The 23,117-nt window shown below is 39.4% G+C and overlaps 1 protein-coding gene across 1 annotated transcript in view; it reads right to left on the bottom strand.

Annotated features, from left to right (window-relative positions):
- Positions 1 to 23,117, bottom strand: part of luzp2 (leucine zipper protein 2) — a 242,615-nt gene that overhangs the window by 104,264 nt on the left and 115,234 nt on the right. Inside the window, exons 3-5 of the mRNA XM_061709270.1 lie at positions 20,899 to 20,969; positions 12,705 to 12,786; positions 6,384 to 6,446 (exon numbers count right to left, since the gene is read on the bottom strand). Coding sequence (XP_061565254.1) covers positions 6,384 to 6,446; positions 12,705 to 12,786; positions 20,899 to 20,969 — 216 coding nt within the window. The remainder of the gene's footprint in view (positions 1 to 6,383; positions 6,447 to 12,704; positions 12,787 to 20,898; positions 20,970 to 23,117) is intronic.

Here is a 23,117-nt window from a genome sequence, read left to right as displayed (position 1 = left end):
CCCTACATCCAAACTGAGATGTTATTTTGAAGTAGAGGAATCTGTTTTTCATTAGGAATTGAAATCACAGTGTTCTTTATGGGTCATTTAGTCAGTTATGCTGATCTGCTGTACAGTGCTGCAGACATATGCAAGCACCTGCTGTGAAAATCACTTGATTGATTATAGAAGTGTCTCTGTATTTACCTCTGATTACTCCCTGCAGGGCAGTACGCAAGTCCTAATTCGATATATGTCTGTCACAGCCCTTCATTTTCACCTTCATTTCCATGTTTTGTTGCTTCTGTTCCGACTTATGATGTGCACTAATGAACAGGAATATATATTCCTCTCGTATCACTTCTACACATATTCCTCCCTATTTCTTTGGTGGGCTTTCGTGTAATTGATGCCACGATGTGGAACTGTGATGTAGCCATTTGCCAGGGCTTTTGGGCACACCGACAAACTGAGGAACAAAGGTAGATGATGGAAAGGGAAGACGTTACAATAGGAAATTGAGAATGAGTGTATATTTAAATATTTTCTTAAAACCGTCATGGAAATTCATGATGGTCAGCACAGTAGGTTCAAGATTTCACAAGATTATGGGGGATCATCAAAGCTGAAAATTCTCAAATGCAACAGATTTTCATAAAAGAAAAAATATATAAATGTTGAAATGAATCAAAAGGGAAGATGTAGCAAATCTTCCTCATTTAAAAAAATAATAGTTATGAAAGTTTGTACTTTACTAGTAGATTAACAATTGTATCTGGGGAAATAGTCTTATAGACGTTTTTTCCTGAAACTTCAGGATTAAGACGGCAAGTAGCCTTATTAAAAGAGAAAAAAAACAAACAAACAAAACAATAATGGTGAATAACAGTGACAGATCCTGTTCTTTTCAGAAGTGAGGGTAACTTGGATCACAAAAATCCCCCCCAAAACCATGACCGAGTTTTAGTTTGAGCTCAACTGCAGTGAACGCCGCACTGTTTGGCACCTCATTTATGTGGTGCTTTTTTCTAGTATTGTTGGCAACTGTGGCAAAAGTGTCACGGTTTTGTCTTTTCCTGTTTTATTTTAAAACCCATGGCTGCATCCGAAATTGCATACTTCCACCCTAATGAGTATGCAAAAACAGTATGTGAGATTTTTTAGTGCGTCCGAAACATTAGTACGTACTCAATAGTATGCGCCATCCATACTCATTCCAGAGAAATGTATTAGTATGAATTGATGGACACTAGCTAAGCAGAAACTTCCCACAATGCAATGCAGCGGTGTTTGGTTGCTAAATGATACGCAGATACGTATATGTCATAAGTATAATATTAAGTATAATAATATTATTATATAATATTAATATTATAATATTCGTATATAATAATATTATATAATGTCATCTTGTTTGGGCCAGGATAAATGGGAAAGAGCGGAGCGGTGCTGCTACTGCTGCTGTGACACGTCACTTCCTCCCAACGGCATGAAGTGACGTGTGCGCTCTTCATAGTACGTCCGAATTAATGCACACTACTGATATTTACTCAAAAGTGTGCCGAACTTAAGTATACTTTTTGAGTATATACTGTTTAGTATGGCATTTCGGACGCACCGCGTGTCTTTGTGTTTCAGTTTTGTCTTGACTTTCCGGTTTCCCATCTGCCCTGATCGTCTGCCCCTGTGTCTCGTTAACCCTTCTGTGTATATCTAGTCTTGTCTTCCCTTGCTCCCGGCTGGTCCGTACTGTTTCCTCCCTCCATGTTTTCATGTCAGGGTTTTGTAGTTTTGATTCATGTGTAAGCTCTTGATTTTGCAATCCTGCTAAGCAGCGCTTTTCTTTTGATTTACAATAAATCACTATTTTTTTGAACTCCTGCTTCCTGGTCTCCTGCATCTGGGTCCTACTCCACCATTTCCTGACAAAGTGTTGCGCGCTACCCTAAATCAATGACAACTTGAGGCTTAGTTTATTGTTCTTGGACATGAGGTGTCCCTCCATTGGTGGCCGACTACACTACATCCTGAACCAAGGCCAACTCATATCTTATATGAATTTATTAATGTTGACATCTTCATCTATATGTGCTGAAAAAAAAAAAACTTTCACTCACAAATTCACAGGAATTTGGTTTAAATTGTTTTAATTGTTACAAGTGTGAAATGGCAGCATGAGAGACTGACTGAATTATTCAAACTAATGACCTTGGCTTCTCCTTCCCTGACTGATGGCGCTGTGCTGTCTGAAGGCATCAGTGTAAACTGTATATCAAAATATTTCAACTGGTGCATCATTTCAGATTTCCACAATAAGAGCAGAACTCAATGCATATTTTGCTTAGAAATTACAAGAAAATGGCAACAAATCACTTGAGAAATTTAATGAGATGTTAAAATAGACATGTAGAAGTAAGTCATTAAAAGGAAAAATCCTTAAACTAATGCCTGTGATTTAGGACTATATAATTTACATACATGTCTAATATATCCACAAAAGCCCCTGCATTGTGCTGAGCACTTCTTGGCAGAACTTGGAAGCAGTAAATTGATGTCATGAGGCCAGTTTGGGACTTCATTCGATGCACTCAGTCATGTTTCAAAAAAAGTTTATTCAGAATTAGTCTCAAATTAATTTGAACATCTGGTGAAAGGTATTTTATTTTAAAGATGCATTGGCAGGACTTACAGAATCTATTCACCATATCTTATGATCAAACAAAATCTAAAGGATTTAAAGCAAAAAATATCTGTAGCTTCTCTGCATATTGGTGTAATACATAATATATTTTGTGCTTATCGTCTCAAAGATCATAAATTAATTTGTGCTTTTAAGATGCAAAACATGAAATCCTTCCTCATATTTTGACGAGAGAAAAACAACAATATAACTCTGCAGTAAGCTGAAAATGCAAGCTGAAACTGGATTAGGGCTGCAGTTATCGAATATTTAGGTGATCCATTATTCTAAGACTTACTTTTGCTTTATTAAAGCCCAATTATAAATATACAATAGAAAACGACAGATTACTTGATTAAAAACAACCAATTTGTTTCTTTTATGAGAAAAATTTACATTTATGTACATATTATGCAAACTAGTAAACTGTTTGTTTGCAGGTCTCGGCCGAAATGTGAGACCCCCCTCTTCTGGTCGAAGGCCTCCAAGCAATAGAGGAAAGCCATGTTGGTGTCGGAAGTGGCAAGGTCAGAGCAGGAACGCTATACCATTAAAGCGGTGGCTCAAAGCCGGCAAGGTGATTGGTCATCATGGCAAGGCGTAATGGTCAGGCGGCCTGACCTGTGGAAGATCCCCCTAGCCAGGATCAGCTTCCTAATCCGAGCAACGTATAACACCCTACCTTGTCCCCAAAACCTCCACCTGTGGTTCGGCACAGAAGAGATCTGCCCCCTCTGCGACACCGTCAACGCGAGCCTCCAGCACATCCTGTCGGGATGCAAGACGGCTCTGTCCCAAGGCCGCTACAGATGGTGGCATGATGCAGACAAAAGGCAAACAGCCTGCCAGCTGCCCCAGAGGGACGCACCATCCAGTTTGCAATGGCTGGCGAGACCATCAATGCCCCCCCCCGCCCGGCAGCGAATGGTGCATGAGGGTCGACCTAGGAAGGCAGTTGCAGTTCCCCAGAGAGATCGTCGAGACAACGCTACGGCCAGATGTGTTGCTATGGTCCGTGGCCAGTAAGGCGGTCCTCCTGGTGGAGCTCACTGTTCCGTGGGAGGGGGGTCTGGAAGCTGCGCATGAGAGGAAAAGGGCAAAGTACTCAGACCTGGCAGCAGAGTGCAGCGAGGCTGGCTGGAAAGCCACGATATGCCCTGTAGAGGTGGGGTGCAGGGGTTTCATTGGCTCCTCAACCTCCCGTCTGCTGCGAGACCTGGGGTGCACAGGAGCCGGCCATCGCAGAGCAGCAAAGGAGCTGGCAGAGGAGGCCGAGAAAGGCAGCTTCTGGCTGTGGCTACGGAGAGAGATTAGGAGCTGGGGGCCAAGTAACACCTAGGGCAGTGGGGTTGGCAGGGAGAAATCCCAGCCATCGCTCCGCCACCAGTCGATGTCCCGGGGTTAAAGGAGCGAAACATCAATCACCGGTGGTCCCCAGCTGATGACCAAAGTTAGCCCACGCTGAAGAGTTGGTCCATTTCCGAAAGGCACCGGAGGAGGTGCGTCAGGCAGAAATGCCCGGCAAGAAGTCCACCTATCCTGTATTTCTAATCTTTGTTAAATGTTCCAATAAAATTAAAATACAATTATTTTAAACTTAACATTTCCTGAAACTTTAGTATCAAAAATAAAAAAAATATTCTTAAACACTGCTTTTAAATAGTGATACTTCACATTCAGAACACGTTTAAACAGAAATGCTTGGCTGTGGACCGGGACTTGGAACAAGAGTCTTACACCATGTGGACCGGGGCCTTCATTTTTAATTTGAAATAATCCCACACCTTCGACATCTTCTTTCTCTTCCTCTTATTACTTTCGCTTTGCAGCATATTCTCATTGGCACTGTCACCGCTGTCAGTCCCGGGCCAGCGTCTGTGCAGCTAAACTGTTCACACGTTACGAAAAGCGCAACGCCGTCTTCTTCCGTTTTATAAAAGGGACACATGCGTGTTAGCACGTTGTGTCACATGAAAAAGAACCCGTGCGAAACGTGAAGTTTTAATTTATTTTTTATTTAAACGAGGCTTCGAGGCAGAGGAAATTCCTCGATCATTTATTGTAATCGAATTACTCGAGGTACTTGAGGAATCATTGCAGCCCTAAACTGGATTGTATCATCATCCATACTATAATGTTTTGAACTGACATGAGCTGAAAGGTCACGCAGCGACAGGAAGCCATGCCTCCCAAACCACCATGAAAAAGACGTTTTTCTCACTGGGGCAGTTTTTACATGGAAATGTCTAGTTAAAAGCATGTCTTAGGGTCTTATTTGGCTTTTCGAAAGAAAAAGGGGGAAGCTTGCAGGCTTCAGTAGACATCGCAGCCACATATAGGGGTGTCAGAAACATATTTTGAGGCTTCATTACTGCTGCTTACATGGACTGGTGAACCTCATAAAGCTCTCAATCCTGCAGAGAAATTGTGAGCGGCACTGAAAAAAGCACATGTGCATGAAGAGTCAAATTCTTGACTCAACTCTACCAGACAGTTCTGTCTGAAGGAAAGGAGCAAAACTCCAGCAAGATCTTGTGAGAATCTTTTGAAGGATCACCCAAAATCTTTGAGCCATATGCCACAGTTTGAAAGCTTATTTATCAAATATTATTCAAGTGTATGTAAACTTCTGACTTTGACGGAGCTGATAAAAAAGAATCAGACATTCAAGGATATTTTGCAGAAAATCAGAAGTCCTAAGTGATCTAGAACAGGAAATGTTTCCTCAACTTTCCTTAAAAAAAAAAAAGTAATAATTGTATTTATACAATTCCGACAAATAAATTAATTGTCTGGTGTCTAACGATGCCATTTCATTTCTCACAGAACTTGTCAAGCGAGTTCAACTTTGACATTTCCTCTTAGTTTCCTTTATAGAGCTGCTGCAGATAATACCATTTTGCATTTAAGGGGCAGGTGTTTTTGTCTTTATTTCTTTTTTTCAATCCTTGTCTTTCATTTCTTTAGTCACTTTGAGTGCAGTGACTGTGTGGCTTTTAATCTTTTAGTTCATCTGCAATGAAATTTGCTTGCTTAGGTTTGTTGGCATTTAAGACATCGGATATAAATATCATAAGCAGGAAAGGTAGAAACGAAAAAGAATAAAGGAAAAAAAGGAAACAGTGACGTATGTGCAAACGTAACTACGCAGTCGCTTACGTACCCGAACGTAAACCACGCAGTGACGTAGCAAGTGGTGTCCCAGTCCTTAGGGAAGATTACAAGGGCCCTACTCATTTTTAGGGCTAGTGGTAGAAAGTAGGGGGTGTATTGGGATTGGCCCAAAGTATTGAGATGAACTTTTGTTCTTGACCTAATACTTATTTTCCACTATAATTTGCAAATACATTCTTTAAAAATCAGACAGTGATTTTCTGGATTTTTTTTTTTTCATTTTGTCTCTCATAGTTGAGATATACCTGTGATGAAAATTACAGGCCTCTCTTATCTTTTTAAGTGGGAGAACTTGCACTACTGGTGGCTGACTAAATACTTAGTCAGCCACTACCCACTGTATTCCTGGCAGTGTATGTACACATTTGATGGGAAGCAGCAAGCAGGGTTGTATTCATTTAGGACTTTCAGAAAGCCTTTGGCAAACTGAGAAAATCATTAAATGAAATGTAGGAGGACGAGAAAGGTGGTTCGACCACTGTGGTTTGATACACGTATATAAACCTTGTCTGTATTTGGATTCAAGGCAGCCTTTAATGATGTGACTCACCTCTTGTTGTAAATCCTTGATGATTTTGGTTTTCTTCTCCATCTCTGCTTTGACATATTTAATCTGAGGACAGAAAAGTCACAAGAGAAACACAATCAACAACTCAGCTGTGTTTGGTTGTGTATCGTCCACAGTTCCCCCCCCCTCATTGATAGTAGTCAAGTACTGTGTAGTCTGCAAACCTGATCCTTTTATTGTTATTCCTGACAATAATGGAGCTCTTTTGGCACTGAAAAGGAAGTTAGAAGCTGTATTACACTTTTCCCTACACAGGCAATGTTTCAACCAGCAGTGGGATTTTATTTTTTTGTTGGCGATATGCTGACAAAAAAAAAAAGAATAAAAACAGATTTATACATTTTTATTTTTTTAGGGGACTAAAAATGCATTTGTTGTGCATTTGTTGTGCTCATGAATTTAAAAAAGCATAAAAAACATCCCTTTTCCTTGTAGGATTGTATTTATTTATTTTCTAAACTCAAAGCCACACTTCTTCCACGTTCAAGCGAGGTACCCTGGGGAAACATAAGCTACATCGAACCAGTTGACTCGTATCTCTGTGCAGGCCATGACAGCATGAAAGGCAATATTCAATTACTGTCACCACCCCTGACAATAAACACATTTAAAAAAGGTAAGTTTACATTAGGTAAGCTCATTCATCTCCTAAACATTAGGGATGGGCGGTATGGACTAAAAAATGTATCACGATCATTTCTGGCATTTATCCCGATAACGATAAAAATGACGATAAAAAAAATACCAATTCAACTCCACCTTTTTAACTATAAATCTATCTCGCTCTCAGATCCGCCATGTTTGTTACAAAACACAAAAACGTAATCAACAGGAATTTATCCTTCCTTCCTTCCTTCCTTCCTTCCTTCCTTCCTTCCTTCCTTCCTTCCTTCCTTCCTTCCTTCCTTCCTTCCTTCCTTCCTTCCTTCCTTCCTTCCTTCCTTCCTTCCTTCCTTCCTTCCTTCCTTCCTTCCTTCCTTCCTTCCTTCCTTCCTTCCTTCCTTCCTTCCTTCCTTCCTTCCTTCCTTCCTTCCTTCCTTCCTTCCTTCCTTCCTTCCTTCCTTCCTTCCTTCCTTCCTTCCTTCCTTCCTTCCTTCCTTCCTTCCTTCCTTCCTTCCTTCCTTCCTTCCTTCCTTCCTTCCTTCCTTCCTTCCTTCACGTACATTGTGCGTGGATTTAACGCAGAACCATAAATCAGGTTTTGCACAAAAACGTCATCAACGGGAATTTATCGTTTTTACCGCGAGATGACAAATTCTTACCGTGGGGAATTTGTTCACGGTATATCGAACGATAAAATATTGCCCATTCCTACTAAACATATTCTGTCATTTGTATCACCTGAAGTCTTAGTGAAATGACCATGAGATGCTTTGATTAACAGATAAAGCACACACTGTATTTAAAGCTCTGTTAATAGCAGCTGGTTTAATGGAGCTGGAGTTATTGTCTCTGCTCAGCGCTCTCGGGGTTCCTTTTTTGGAAATGAATGTGAAACTTACCACACCCCACTCTGAAAATAAAGAAAGATGTGGAGTCAAATATGGGAGAGCTGGATAAATCTGCTCTGATGTCAATGTCGGATGTGAGAGTATCTGCAAATCTGAACCACTCACCGAATTACATTTTCAGACCTCAGTGGCCCCGAAAAAAGTGGCAGAGGTGTGTTATCTGAGCATTTTGGAGTTAACAAACACATCAAACATGCTATTTCCATAATATGTCCTCTAATACAACCCCAATTTAAAAAAAAAGTTGGGACACTGTGTAAAAGAAAAGAAAAAAAAAACATTTCAACAAATCATTTGCACTGTTTTTGTGTAAGGAAAACAGTTTTAGTTTCAGAAAGCTCGAGGTCAGGACATATTAGCAATGCTTTTTGGTGGGTTTTAATCAACATCAAACAGAGGCACAGGTTCAAGCTTGTGACGAGACTCCTGTCATCATGAACATTCCTTTTTGCTTTGTAGATGGGACACTCATTAAAATATCAGAGAATTGTGCCAACTTTTGACAAAACGGCATGCCGCCTTTTAAATATCTTCCACGCTTTAACTGTTGAATGTGTAATAAACCAGGTGCCTATATTAGAAAAGGCTTGTGTAAAATGTTATTAATGTGACAACCACAAGGCTGTTAGGTTTCAATCTCCTATCTGAATTACGTTTTTATACTTGATCGGCAGTTGCGTTCAAGTTCTCTTTCCTTGCACCTGCATGAAAAGTGAATCACCTACACATTATTATAACAGTCAAATATCTGGATTATGACTTCACTTGCTCTGCCATTTCTCCCACGTCGACTCTCTTCCGTCCACCGCTGCAGCTGTTACTTTTCTGCCCAAAAGTTGACCAAATGAAATACATGTTTCCAATAAAAGCTCTAATCCTAACATAGAAATGTGGGAAGATGTCTTCTGTTCAGTTGGTGTTGCTGTGGTGAATCATGTTATCAGCGCTCAATCGAGGGAGGCTATTCATAGTGGCGGTGCCTTTGCGTAACTCTCTGTCGACATATAGCACATATACTGAGAGATGATTGAACTCTCTAAACCCTCTGATTTGAAAATGGAATCTGTTCGTTTTTCATCTCAAGGTTTGTAGAGTGTGAGTGAGTTTTGTAGCAAAATGTTTAAACCTCCTTTCTGAAATAAGCCCCAGTACAGGCAGACAAAACAACAGGAGTTTGGGTAAATTTCCATCCAGGTGCACGGCTATGACTAAGGCTCCTACCATAAATGAAAACAGCTACTTATCAGCTGACATGGGGTACAGAGGCCCTTTGGTGCAGTGAATTTGTAAGACTGTGTGTCAGTGTTCACATGGCCACCTATCAAGGCTTAAAGACTTTTTTTTAAACTCTGATAAGGAACTCTGTCACAAAGAACGCCTCTCTCATGGCTTACAAAGTTAGTGTGGCGTGACAAGTGTCCAGTAATGTTTGATGACACATCCAACACACTGAAGCTTTTATTCCTGAGCAAATGCCTATTACACTTGCTGGCTGATTTAATAGCCCATATGCTTATTATGGCAGAGTGATATCTTTGTTTATGGCAATCCTTTTATCACAAGCATGTCTTATTGGCGCAGGTTTGTGCCTCGTGTGTGAGCTTGTTGCTGCCAGATGGAGGTTCAAACACTTGCTGCACATGGCAAAATCCTGCCGTGGGCAGCCATGTAAAGGGATGAATTTCCTGTGTGTGTGTGTGTGTGTGTGTGTGTGTGTGTGTGTGTGTGTGTGTGTGTGTGTGTGTGTGTGTGTGTGTGTGTGTGTGAGAGAGAGTAAGAGAGATAGGTTGAGGTCTGGTCTTTTTCTGTTCATCCCATTTGAGAGAAAAGGGACGTTTTTGTGGTTGTTTTTTTTCCTGGTGTTGTGCGTCCTTGAGATAGGTCATCAAGATAGTCGTGTGGACAAAAAGGAAAAGATGCATGGTGCTGGTGACCCCATGCCAGGTATACACCCCAGGGAATAGTAAACTAAGTCTTGTCAGTTGACTCACATCCCCAAGCAGGGCATGATAACATCAAGGTTCATGTTTAAGCCTTTCAGTCACTGCCACAGCCTACGGGTATGGGTTTTTTTTTAAAATAAGAACAGCACAGAAAAGAAATCCTGCATTTGCTCTTAGGTTTTCAGTTAAGACGAGGCAAAACAGACAGTTTAGTGAATCGTACAAACAGTTAAGACCTGTTTTCATTGCTTAGTGCTGGATTTAAAAGTAAATATGTCTAAAGAAGGAAATTAATTGGAAAACTAAGGATGTGTACAGATAAAAGAAACTCTAAATACTTTTTCACCAGTTAAGCAATTCTGAAATGTACAGAAAAACACAGTTTCAGCAGTAAAACTGCTGTCTTGACTAGTATGGAGGTGGCTTTATGAGAATAAAGACAGATATTAGTACATCTGACACAGATGGTGAAGTCTTTTAATTCTTCAAGTACCAAGATCTGACTCGATAATGGAGCTAGATGAAAAGTTATGTTGTCCCAAAAAGTTGCAAGATTTCATGACAATGGGTAAAATAGTAATCACAATAGTAGAAGTGGAAGTTAGCTGGAGGCTTTTTGTCAGTTTTAACAGACTGTGAGCAAGTTCCAAATAAAACCGGTTCCCCCCCAAGGATAAAAACACCCAACAAAAAGCTTAATGGGGCCATATGTGCATTTAAATACATCCCTATGTATAAAAGCATGACTACAAAAATCCCTTTCTAAGCACATTGTACAACCCAGGAGACACAGTGCACCTGCATCTCCAAGTTAAGGGACACTCATTTAAAAACAGTTACACAATCTAGACACAGAGCACCGATGGTTTGAGAGAGGTGTGAAAGAATACATCTAACACCAGTCAGAGGAAAAAAACGAAAAAAGGCATCTATCAGTGAGGTGGTGGCCCAAGGCTCCACCTGTCAGTCACATTCAGTGCAGTGTTGACATCCCTAGCCAAAACGGTTTCACACCTGTTGCACATTGTGACCCAAATGTTTCATGGTGGTCAGGTGGGCATGAGAAAGTGTCATGACACTAATGACACTTCAAAAGATAAACTCAGGGTGGGCTCTTGATGTAAGCTTCTTCAATTATGATGACCTGGCTGACTGGTATTTTAGATATCAACGTCTCAGGGTTAATGAACATTTTACTCAAAGCCACAAATGGTAAAGATGTGGTGATATTAAAGGAGACATATTCTACCCTCAACCTGTCCACAGTGTGCCTCTACCTTTTGCCCAAAAGCTGAGATAGGCCTCTGCATATCCCAGTGACCCTGAATAAGAATAGGTGGGTATAGATCATGGGTGGAAGGATATTCTGAACCTTTTTTTCCACCAAATGTTGGCACAATTTCCTGAGGTCTTAATGAAATGTCTATAACATGATTTTGCCATAATACTACAGACCACAGAAATACAATAGAACAGGTCCCTTTTCTAGCTCCTCTGTTGAAAGGAGCTGGTATTAGGTGGGAGGAATGAACCTAACTCCTCCACAAATCCACAAATAAAGTGGCGGAGGTAAGCGTCATACTACGTCCTGTTCTCTAATTGGTTCATCGTTGCCAGCAATAGCGGACATATGAAGTTAGTGTGAGGTTGGAACAACTTTTTATTCAACATTAGATTATAATCAGATTCTGATATAGATTTGAACAGCTAACGTTGGCTTGATGTCTAATAAAAGTAAGGTAACATTAACTAGATGTTGGATGATGGTTGCTTGACAGTGCTACATAATTAGTTATCTAACGTTGTCTGACGTTGCAATCCATATCCAACAGAGGACCGACTTTAATCTATCAGCTGAACGACCATCAATTAAGCAAAGCGACCGTCGCTACCAAAGTCACACTAAAACATTTTGACAGATTTTTGAGTATATATATATACACACAAACACAAACACACACACACACACACACACACACACACACACACACACACACACACACACACACACACACACACACACACACACACACACACACACACACACACACAGTGGGGCAAATACTATTTAATCACCAGTTGTCCAAGTTCTCCCAGTCGAAAATATAAGAGAGGCCTGTAATTTTCATCACAGGTATATCTCAACTATGAGAGACAAAATGAAAAAAGAAAAAACAGAAAATCACATTGTAGGATTTTTAAAGAATGCGTGTAAAGAAAAAAGTATTTGGTCAATGACTAAAGTTCATCTCAATACTTTTACCCAGGATTTTACCAATTCATTCATTAAAAATCCTACAATGTGATTTCCTGGATTCTTTGCCCCCATTTTATCTCTAATAGTTGAAAATTGCAGGCCTCTCTCATCTTTTTAATTGGGAGCACTTGCACAATTGGTGGCTGACTAAATACTTTTTTGCCCCACTGTACGTATGTATGTATGTATGTATGTATGTATGTATGTATGTATGTATGTATGTATGTATGTATGTATGTATGTATGTATGTATGTATGTATGTATATATATACTTTTATTTCATTGCAGCTCTGAAACTGTTGATCAACACAAGATTAATAAGTAGCTTTTTCAGTCATTTAATTATTTGAAGTTTTAACTTGTTTCATACCACAATTTTCTGTTGTTTACTAATCTTCATTGTAGTATATCTGTGGCTTATGAAAAAGACAGGTAGCAAGCATTTCCTTGCCATTTTAGAGTACTCTGGTTCATATGTTGAGAGAGCTGGCCTCTGTGTAATGAGCATAGATCACTGTGGGGTCCGTGTGACAGGTGAGGAGACCCGTTAGAGGAGACTGAATGCTGATGGTGAGGTCAGTTCTGTCTTACCGTGGCCTGCTGCTTCTCAGCTCTTTCATTTGCCTCATCCAGCTGCTTCTGCAAGGCTGCCTGGAGGGACTTCATCTCCTCTCTGTCAAATGGGAGGGAAGTCAGAAACACGCTGTTAGCAGATCTCCTACACAGCCTCAGATACCTCTTTTCTGCAGCACCATGGCCTCTTAAGTATACTGTTGTTGAAGGCCTAACCAGATTTAGTAAAAAATAAATAAATAAATACATTCACATAAGTTTATAATGTGTTCTACATCCCAATTCTCCCAAAAATGGGATGATGTGTAAAATCAGTCAATGCTCATTTATATAGGACATTTTACAACAACCAGGGCTGACCAAATCGGTTCACAATTAAAATCAAATAAGAACATGAATTTGCAAAATAATCATAAAATACAAATTAAAATAAAAATAGATTAAAATATACCAATAAAAATCTAATACAATTCGAGTAGAGAGTGCTTTTATTTGCCAAATAGCATTATGAACAGGTGAGTCGTTAGTTTGGATTTGAACAGAGGCAGGTCACTGAGGGTTTGTATCAGGCCAGCATCTTCCAGAGTTCCAGTGTCTGCAAAAGAACGATCACCCGACTTTTTCACCCTTGTCCATGGAACAAGTGTTGGTCAGATGAACATTAAGTTATGCTGGGTTGATGGAAACGTGAGACATCACATAGATATGAAGGAGCAATGCTGTTTAGAGCACTAAAAACAAAAAACAAGAGCTGTATTCTGAATTCAACTGGGAGCCAGCTTAAAGAATACAGGGCAGGAGTGATGTACTCGTGCTTCTGGGTGCCTGTCAACAGGTGAGCAGCAGCATTCTGAACAAGTTGCAAATTATGTAGTACGGTTTGGTGATACCACAACAAATAGCATTACAATAAATGAGCCGGGGACTAATGAAATCATGAACGGCTTTCTCAGGGTCACCACACCTCAGGCATAGCTTGACTTTTGTGAAGAATCTTAGCTGCCAAAAGTTCACCCTGACAATAGAATTCATCTGTTTTTAAACATTTTTAAACTGTTATCAAGACCACACTCATGACTGAGTATGAGGGCCAGCGACTTGAAGACCTGGAAAAATACAATGCACTCAGTTTTACTCTCATTTAAACAGAGGAAATCTATGCATCTGTGAAGCCATTCCAGGGCACTAAAAGAAGTGTCTGAAGGCTTGATTGGCAGTTACATTTGCAGGTCATCTGTTTACAGATTAGAAAAAACACATTAACGAGGGAAATTATTGACCCTAATACCAGGGATATATGATATGTATAATGAATATAGGACAGTACTCAAAAACTGATCCCTGTGGTAAACCAGAAGTCAAAGGGGCTGAGGAAGAGTACAGAGTTTGTTAAATAGGATCTGAACCGTAGAAGTACAGGTCTTTGCAGGAGGACAGCAACACATCTTAAAAATATGGAACAGGGTGATGCTTGCCATTGTGTAGCATCTTCCCAAGCAAACTGTGTGGGATTCAGTGCATGCTCAGTTTTGCTCAAAATCTCTGAACTTGCCAATTTTTCAGTTTTTCATTGATGTCAGAGCAACACCCCTATGTACTTTGGGGACTGAGAAGACCAAAATCATCTTTTTGAAACTTGTGGGACAGGTATTTGTGCAAACATACATGTAGTGTTATATACAGTAGGACTCAGTTCTTTTCAACAATTTTTAATCAAAAAGTCACAAATGTTATTTTAACCTTGAGTTTTGTTCACTTTTGTTGAATAAAAGACATGTTTAACATGCCTTTGTGCTATTTCAAAGTGTCGGTTATTTTTCAATCTAAGTTGAAGTTCCAGAACCGAATTTGTAACATCAAAATCATTGTTCTGTGCACACAGGAATTTCTGCATATTCTCTGAAGGTTTTGATGATAATAAACAATCCAGATAGTGAGATCTTCAGTATGTAAAATGTTAACATTGAGCAACAGTTTCCTGAAATTTATTTTACAATTTTATCAGGGCGTCACAGATTGGTGAACCCCATGCTTACCTTCACATCTGAGAGACTCTGCCTCAGATGCCATCACTTTCTAAATGAGCTCATATAAGTTGATATATTTGATATATTGACTACTCCCAAATCAGGAAATATCTGGAACAGTTTGGAAACTGGAAAAAAAATGCTGCAAAAAAACTTGCAGCATATTTCAAATAAAGTTATTGCAGCAATTTTGTGAAATAAGGTTAGGAAAAGATATTTCGAGCAAATATGGATTAAAGATCTCCAACTACTCAACAAATGAATGAGACTGAGGGTGAGAGTGAGAATGAGTGTGACGTTAAACGTCACACTCAGTCAGCACTGCATAAACGAATGATCATACATTAAACATACAATAATATAAAAATATTGAAAAGGGGTTAGTGTCATACGCCTTGTAGTAGATAACCGTACAGAGTTACATTCACAAATGGCAATCAAAACTTTATTTTAGAAAAAAGAAGTTATACCGTAAAAGTTCAAATAATGGCCAAGTCCCAATTTGCCGCCGGTCACAATTATCCGCCGGTGTAGCAAAATATTTCTTATATTAAACACCCATCCCAAATAAAGGCTGGGTCAAAAATGTTTTTCTGGTGGCCAAAAAAATATTCTATCGTATGCAAATATAGGCTACCTAAACACAAACAAATAACCTTGAACGAATTGAAAAGTGTGTGACTATTTATTTAATTTTAGAGTGACCTCACTGATGACGTGTTATGAAGTTGAGCAGCTTGTGTATCAAAGAGAAAGGAAAAAAAAGGAGGGGAAAAGCGATGAGCTCGTAGACTCTAGCTCTTCGATCACCTCTTTTCTCCTCCTTTTTTCCCCCCCTTTCTCTTTTCCATTAGCTTGGATACTTCATGAGCGTGCCAGACACCAGCGTGAATCGAGGAAGATTATAGGAGTGATGGGAAAAGACTTTTATCAGACCAAAGCTGACAGCGAGAAGCAGCTCAAAAGGAAAGAGGAAAAGGGTAATCCAGACAGTTATCAGCAAACAAACCATAAAGCTAGGCCTATGGTTTGGGTTTATATCAGTCCTCTTGGCAAAGGTCATTGTAATTTCTGTGATGGTACCATTAATGCGGAGTATGTTAACAATGTGAAGCACACTTTGCTGTCTTCAAGATGAAATTGTTTTTATGGACATTCATGCATATTTTTAAAAGCACAACCCACACACTACCAAGGCATGGCAGAGGAAGAAGAAACGCAAAATCCACTTGTATAATTACACGCCCGAAAATAACAAAGGAAATGCTGACAGAAGGATCTTTGGAATCGTGTTGCACCTCTGAAATCAGAAAATGGCTATGCACATGAATGTTTATATGTTTATAAAAAATAAAAAAAAAAAATAAAAAAAAAGATAAATAAAATAAAATATTTGGGCATGTACAATGGTTTTGACATGCATGGGTAAAATGTGTAACGATATAAGTTAATCTCTAAACAACTTTGTTGAAAAAAAAAAAAAGTAAAATGATTTGAAGTTGATTTGAAAATTACAGATACATTGTATCTGTAATATGTTACTTCCTCCTTGCACCATGCTGTAATCCACTAATATAAAGATGAACCTGTGAATGAATGATGGGTATTTTTCTGAACACGTGTTAGGAAATGGAGAGAGGAGCCAAAAATTGCATTTTTTCTTATTTTCTCAAATCTGGTTTACATGCGTATGCACTGGATGACTTTGTTCATTTTTTGAAGTTAAGACGCATTTAATCAGCTTTGTGTATTCATGATAGATCCAAAAAAGTTTCAGATTCTGTCATTGTTTGTGAAAACAACTTTCTGTCTTTGATGCAAAAAAAGTCTGTATAACAAATAAGCAAAAGATGAAACAAAAAAAAAGGATGCTTATTTTAACCATGGCAAGTAAAGATACCGTATGTAAATAGCAATCCTATAAAGTAAAAATCCTGGCAAGAATAATAAAAAAATAAACAGAAATGACAAAAAAAGTCCTCTCTAAACACGTCCAAATAAAAATTCCAGTGGTTTTGTAAAGAAATCGACACGATTAAAGGAAAGCACATTCCAGACTAAAGGTGCAATAGCTTGAAAGAAATGATCTCGTTGGTTTTAAACCAAGTGTGGAGAACTGCTCTGGCAGACGTGAATGTCTGGGTTGAACAACTCAGACTGTAACAGCTTTTACAAGTCTGAAAAGCACCAAGGAGTTTGTCCCTTTAGAGCCTTAAATTCACCTAGCATTCTAGGTGAATAAGGAGATGCATAAACATTGCAAGGTATGTCATTCTGCACACCATGTAACATCAGTCAGCATTTGAATTTAAGTGTGTTGTATGAAGGCTGGTCCTGCATTCAATATGCATTTAATGGAAGGCATAAGAATGTTGTGGCTGCGTCAGTACTGTCTGACTCTGCACAGAAAACGGCAGAGTGGAGAGTATTATGAGTCAAGAAGACAAATGATGTGGGTCAGTGCTAAGGCAACCCCTTAAATTCTAAGTAACTTTGTTTACTATTTCTAAGCATATATGCATTTTGAAACAAGTAAAACGTAGGTCATGGTCCATCTGGAATGTAGTGAAGCAGCAGTATTTTTCAAGAGGAACACTCTGGGTTAGTGCATAAGGAATCTCACAGTTCGACAGGCTCATAGCTTCTATTTTATATGCCAGTGTCTGTTTCTCTTAGCCTGAGTTCAGCATAGTAAAGATATTTCTTTACACAGGTGAGCCAACCATCAATTCCTCTGGCATTTAATTTATTATCCAATCTCCTGCATCCAAGACATGGGGAACATCGCCCCTTCAAACATCAACATTTTCTAACCTGACAAAAAAAAAATTGGTGCAAAGTTTGAGACGCATGATGCCCGAACGTACTGAGTGCTAGAGCTTATTTGTATTTTGCAAACCTGAAAAACAGACCTTGTAACCATGTGTCCGCTCTGTTGGTACACAATTCTGTTGAATTGCAGTTTGTTGCTAAATTCATTTCAGAAAGAAATCAAAGCTCTGTTAGAAGTTGTCAAAAATAAATGAGTGGCAATGAATCACCTGTCTACATCTACCATGATGGAGTCAACCAATAATCACACTTGGCAGCTGTGGAACTCAGAAGGTGGATTAATAACACTGGGAAAGAAAGAAAAAGGAAAAAAACGTGGCCTACAAAACGCAAGGTAGGCAACAGTGAGCCAAGCTGCTGCTTCATGGTTTCTAGCTTGATGACATGTTAGAGCTGCCATGGACTTGTGATAGGCTATTGATTGGCTATCAAGATACTGCAACAGAAGGCTGGGCTTCAATCAGGCTGACATCCCAGAGAGCCCATGAGGCCACAAATGACCTGTAATCATGAACAGACTCATTACACACAACATTAATCAGACAATCCAAAGTGGTGAAGCACTTCACATAAACCCTTTTTTTTTTGGCTCCTTTGACAAAAAAAAAGGAATAAAAAAAAATTAACTGGTAAACCACAGATGGCTTATGTGCTTTCAGTTAAATTAAAAAAGCTCCATTATTTTCAAATATACAGAGAGAAATTATGATTACATTTTGCATTATCCACCTGCGTCCATCTTGGACAACAGTTAAAATAACAGCATCAATAATAGTAAACATTAAAGGCTCAGAAAGCTAATTTCCTCAGCCAAGTTCTTGCTATAAAGTCTGAGAAATAATATAGAGCCCCTAGTTTCTAAGATTTCTGTTTTTCTTTTAACATGAGTCTGTAAATGATAAAAAGGTCAGTTAAATATAATGAGATCACATCCACCAAGTCCGGTGTTAATGTTCTTTATATGTTCAAACCTGTCAGTTTTGTCAAGGTTAATTAACTGCACAAGCAGAATGTTTTCGAGCAGACCCCTCCCCATGGGGTTTTTCCATTTCATGGAGTGGATCATTTATCCCATCGATCCGGAAGTATGCTGACTCACCTCTTGACTCTGCACAGCTGAACTTGCCTTAATCCACGGACTCAACTGGCTGCACGGAAAACCTACAGATTCAAAACTGCTGTTCAACAGGCCTCCTCTCTTTTCTTATAACAGCACTGTCGAGAGCTCTGTCTGCGATGTCAGACAAAAGCAGACTGCCCTCTTCAGCTTTCTGCTCAAACTGTTAGCATGTCAGCTGGAGTTGGACCATTTAACACCTCTGTTATACTTTGTATGAAACAGGATTTTTCTCCTTTTTTGTATCTGTGAGTTTGTGTGCTCCTTCTGTATCATCATATACTCAAATGTTTAAATAAATAAAATTAACAAAGCTTTCAAACTGCTGACATTCTTTCGAGAGGAATCTGCCTTCACATTTTTACTTGAAAATAAGCAAAAGAACCAAGAATCGCGTTGTTTAAACATGCCTCTTAAAACAGCTGTTCCATATTTTCTGTTATAGATTTTTGTTTTCTTGATACAGACTTGAGGAATTAAACTCAGAGTTGAGCGTGATCTGAACAGCTCAAATCCCTTAAAAGGAGCCGGATTTATGATCAATGATATTTCCTGAATGTGACAAAGCGTGTTCTGGGTAATAAATCACATAGAATCACTGACCCAACCTTTAAACAAACAAGCATCTGCACCAGCAGTATTAGTGTCCTGAGAACACAAGAAACCTTCTTGTCCTTTGAAAGCCTGAAAATAGAGTGCTCAATTTTGATGTAAAAATTGATGTAAGTAGTTTTGGATAAAAGCGTCTGCTAAATGACAGAAGTAGTAGTAGTAGTCATTTACTGATAAAGTCTGGGATATATCATCAGGATTGAATATTATAACTATGTCCAACAAATATATGAGAATGTATAACTAAATATGGATTTACAAATCAATACTTTGTTTAATCTATGCTCACAAGAGCCGAGTTCTTAATGAGCAGTTTTTATGATCCCGCAACATTTTTCAGACTCTTCAGAACTTACAGGTTCTCCCAAATGTATTCGGCCCAATAAATAAAACACATCAGATAAATGTATCTGCTAAAACTATTTATTGCAAAATACACTCAAACAGCAGTGTGTCCTGTTTGTGTCGCCACAGCTTCATGTTTGAATGACAAACAGATGCCTGCGGTGCAATAATCAGCATGAAAGCAACAAACTAAGCAAAAACTGCTGTTATCACACCTAAAACCCATCTGTAGCAACTGGACCCAAACTTTCATGTTCTGGCCACCAACAGGTAGCTTGAAGATACATTTTCTGATGATTTGAGAACATTACAAGAATCTAGTGTCTTTACTGGAGCCTTAACAGACATTATTGATTCACTATCACATTGCTAATGCTTTATCCAAAACAACTTACCAGTCAATGGGAGGTTCATCATCCCGCTTACTATGGTGCGGAATAAGGGCCAAATTAAGACTATTGCGCAGACGGCAGTGTCCACATCCTTGTAGCAGGAGGGTATATATCCAATCCGAAGTTGGCTATTGATCTTATTACTGATAGGGCTGCACCAGTAACTAAGCTGCCGGCGCTGGCAACTGAGACAGCGACTACTCACGTTACCTGGCCGGTCATTTTGTTGTCGAACCCAGCAACTCATTGGATCGTTACTGTCCCTGACGGGCGTTAGCATTGGAGGGGCCAACGACTAGCATGCTGCTGACCGTGCAATAGTCTTCATTTTGGCCCTTATTCCACGTCATAGAATACGTGTCAGAGTCCAGTCCTCGAGGGCCGGTGTCCTGCATGTTTTAGTTGTTTCCCTGCATCAACACACCTGATTCAAATTAACGGTCGTCACCACCTTGCCATCAAAATCTGGATAGTTCTGTTGATGACCAAACTCCTTGTATCATGGTTTGATAAAAAAAGGGACACATCTAAAACATGCAGGACACCAGCCCCCGAGGACTGGAGTCCAACACCCCTGCATAAGGCTTACCAGGCTTTTACTTTTGGTTATCTCTAAACAAAACATTTTTTAACAATCCCATGTTACCTTAATTCTTAAATCAAACCGCACATGGACCCATTGGCGGTAACATTTTCCTAATGATCTTTCCACTTTCAAGGTGGTACTTGAATTGAAGCAAATGTTACTGTCCTTATCTGTATTAGCATATCGTTATTCTTTATTTAACGATCATCCTTAGGACAGATGTAAATACATTTTTTAATAATCACTTTGATGAAACCATTGGTAAGTGCTGCAGTGTTGGTAACTCGTGTCTGTGCCATACCTCTGTTTGTGGCTGAGCTCCAGAATCCTCTGCACATCCTTCTTGGCCACTGAGTCATCACTTTTCAGTGACTAAAAAAAGACAAAAGATAACACAATTTTTTCCCAGCAGGTACATTGTTTTGCATTGTACATTGCAGAACCCAAAATGAATATTACTTCAAAGCACCGCAAAAAACAGGAGACACTGATTTGATGGTCATTGAATTGGAAAATACATGTTTCATAATCTACCTGGAATTTCAAGTTCGTTTATGGCAAAGTTTCAGAGTTAACTATGTGAGTCATGAAGGACACAGGGGCAGAATGTTGCAGTATAACATAATGTAAAAAAAAAACAACATTTCAATTATTCAATAATTGAGGAGAGTATTAAAAAATAAGCAGCAGATGAGATGTGTTGTTGATGCCCCCTTTCCAAATTAAATTGCTTTTAACAATGCACTGATGACTGTCCTAATGAGGGAACATGCAGACACACAGATTGGGTTCTGCTGGCACCTAAGCAGATCCCTGATGGGTAGTCATAAATTAGTGAGTGCTGTGATTGCTTCACAAGCCCTTTAACAGCCCTCTCTTAGAGCTTTTCATTTGTTATGGTAAAAATAGGAAATGTCCAGACTTCTAATGGATGCGTGGACTCAAAGGGAAAGGCAGCTTGTCCTCAAATTGTGCTTGAAAGTGATGTCTGTGCCAATTAACACATTTTAACAACAACTGTTTCTTTCTCCCAGAATGGAGCAAACAGCCCCTTCCCACTGAGAATGAAACCTGAGAAAAAAAGAAAAACATATGGTTGCTAGCAATTAAAGATCACTGATCAGCCACTACATTAAAACCATTGATGGATACAATGAAAAATATAGATTGCTTCATTATAAAAATTATACAATGTCTACATTTAAACTTATGGCCTCATAGAGATTGTCCTTAGAAACTATCTTTTTTCTTAAGGAAAAGCCACCACTTCAAGCTATTAAACTGCACTCGAACCTCCCAATCTGACTGGGCCTAAACCCACAGGCTAGAGGGAAGGCAAGGCTATTCAAGTTTATTTGTATAGCACATTTAAAGCAGCACAATGTAACTTTCAGCTTTTGTTGAGTTTGGCGGCTTCTTTGGACAAAAGCGGTAGTGCTTTACCAGAAAGAACACTACATTTCCCATGAGCACCAGCGCGTACTGCCGGAAAACTCCTGTCCCCGTCACGTGCATTTGTTTAGATAGCGAATGAAGAAGGGACGAACTTCCCCCCGAATGATTATATTATGCTGAAGAGGCTCCGAGGTGTGAGCAATATTTTTGTTTTCCTCGTGAGATTATTTTTTTCCTCTGCAGCTACAAATATAGTTAATATCTTTTCCTCAACAAACTAGTTTTATCTGAAGATTGGGGTTAATCACACCGCAGAGAACTGGCCAGCAACTGCGTTTAGCTGGAGAAGTGGGAATAAAACCCGATCCGACCCCGGTCTGTGTGTTTGTTTGTTTGTGGTTTAATAAACCCGTGTTTTGATCCGATGCCCGTCTGTGTGAGTGTTTGTTTGTTTACTGTGGAAGGTTATGTTTGGTCGTTACAGCCGCGATCCAACCAGGCCGATGACTCTTTTACTCTTTTACTTTGTTATATCAGATACTTGGCCTGCGTGGTTCTGCCTCCGAGCAGGAAAGCGGTGAAAAGTTAAACCATTAGCGATCTTTTCCCCACGTCTGTTATGTGGAGCTGCTGCAGCTACAACACAGCAACGGGTTACCAGCTTCTGCGGAGCTCTGCGCTACACGCCCCGCCCATTTTCGTCTCGACTACGAATCGGGAAGGAGGGGGAAGTGACGTATGCCGTAAAGCAGTCAAAGTCGTAAAGATTTGTAGTTTTTTAGTGTGGCAGGGTTCCTACCATGCTCCTCAAAGTTACATAGTGCCAGTGAAGGTGATACAGACCCCTCAGACCATGACAGAGGTTCATTAAACCTGTTGGAAGTTGATGTACCATCACAATGACTCTGGAAATATGATATTAAGGTGGAAAAGTTACATAGTGCTGCTTTAAGTAACAAGGCAATTCAAGGTGATGTACATAATGACAACATGGAAAGTAAGGGAAAAAAGAAGGATGAGTTAGGAAGCAGTGGTATTATAGAGAAAAGTTAGACTTAAACTTAGTTACAGTGTAGTAATGAAGTTAATGTTGTTTACATTTAAATCCTGAATAGTTTGAACCCA

Source organism: Cololabis saira, chromosome 2, assembly GCF_033807715.1.
Source record: "Cololabis saira isolate AMF1-May2022 chromosome 2, fColSai1.1, whole genome shotgun sequence".
In the NCBI taxonomy this organism is placed as follows: domain Eukaryota; kingdom Metazoa; phylum Chordata; class Actinopteri; order Beloniformes; family Belonidae; genus Cololabis; species Cololabis saira.
This window is presented reverse-complemented; position numbering and strand designations above follow the sequence as displayed.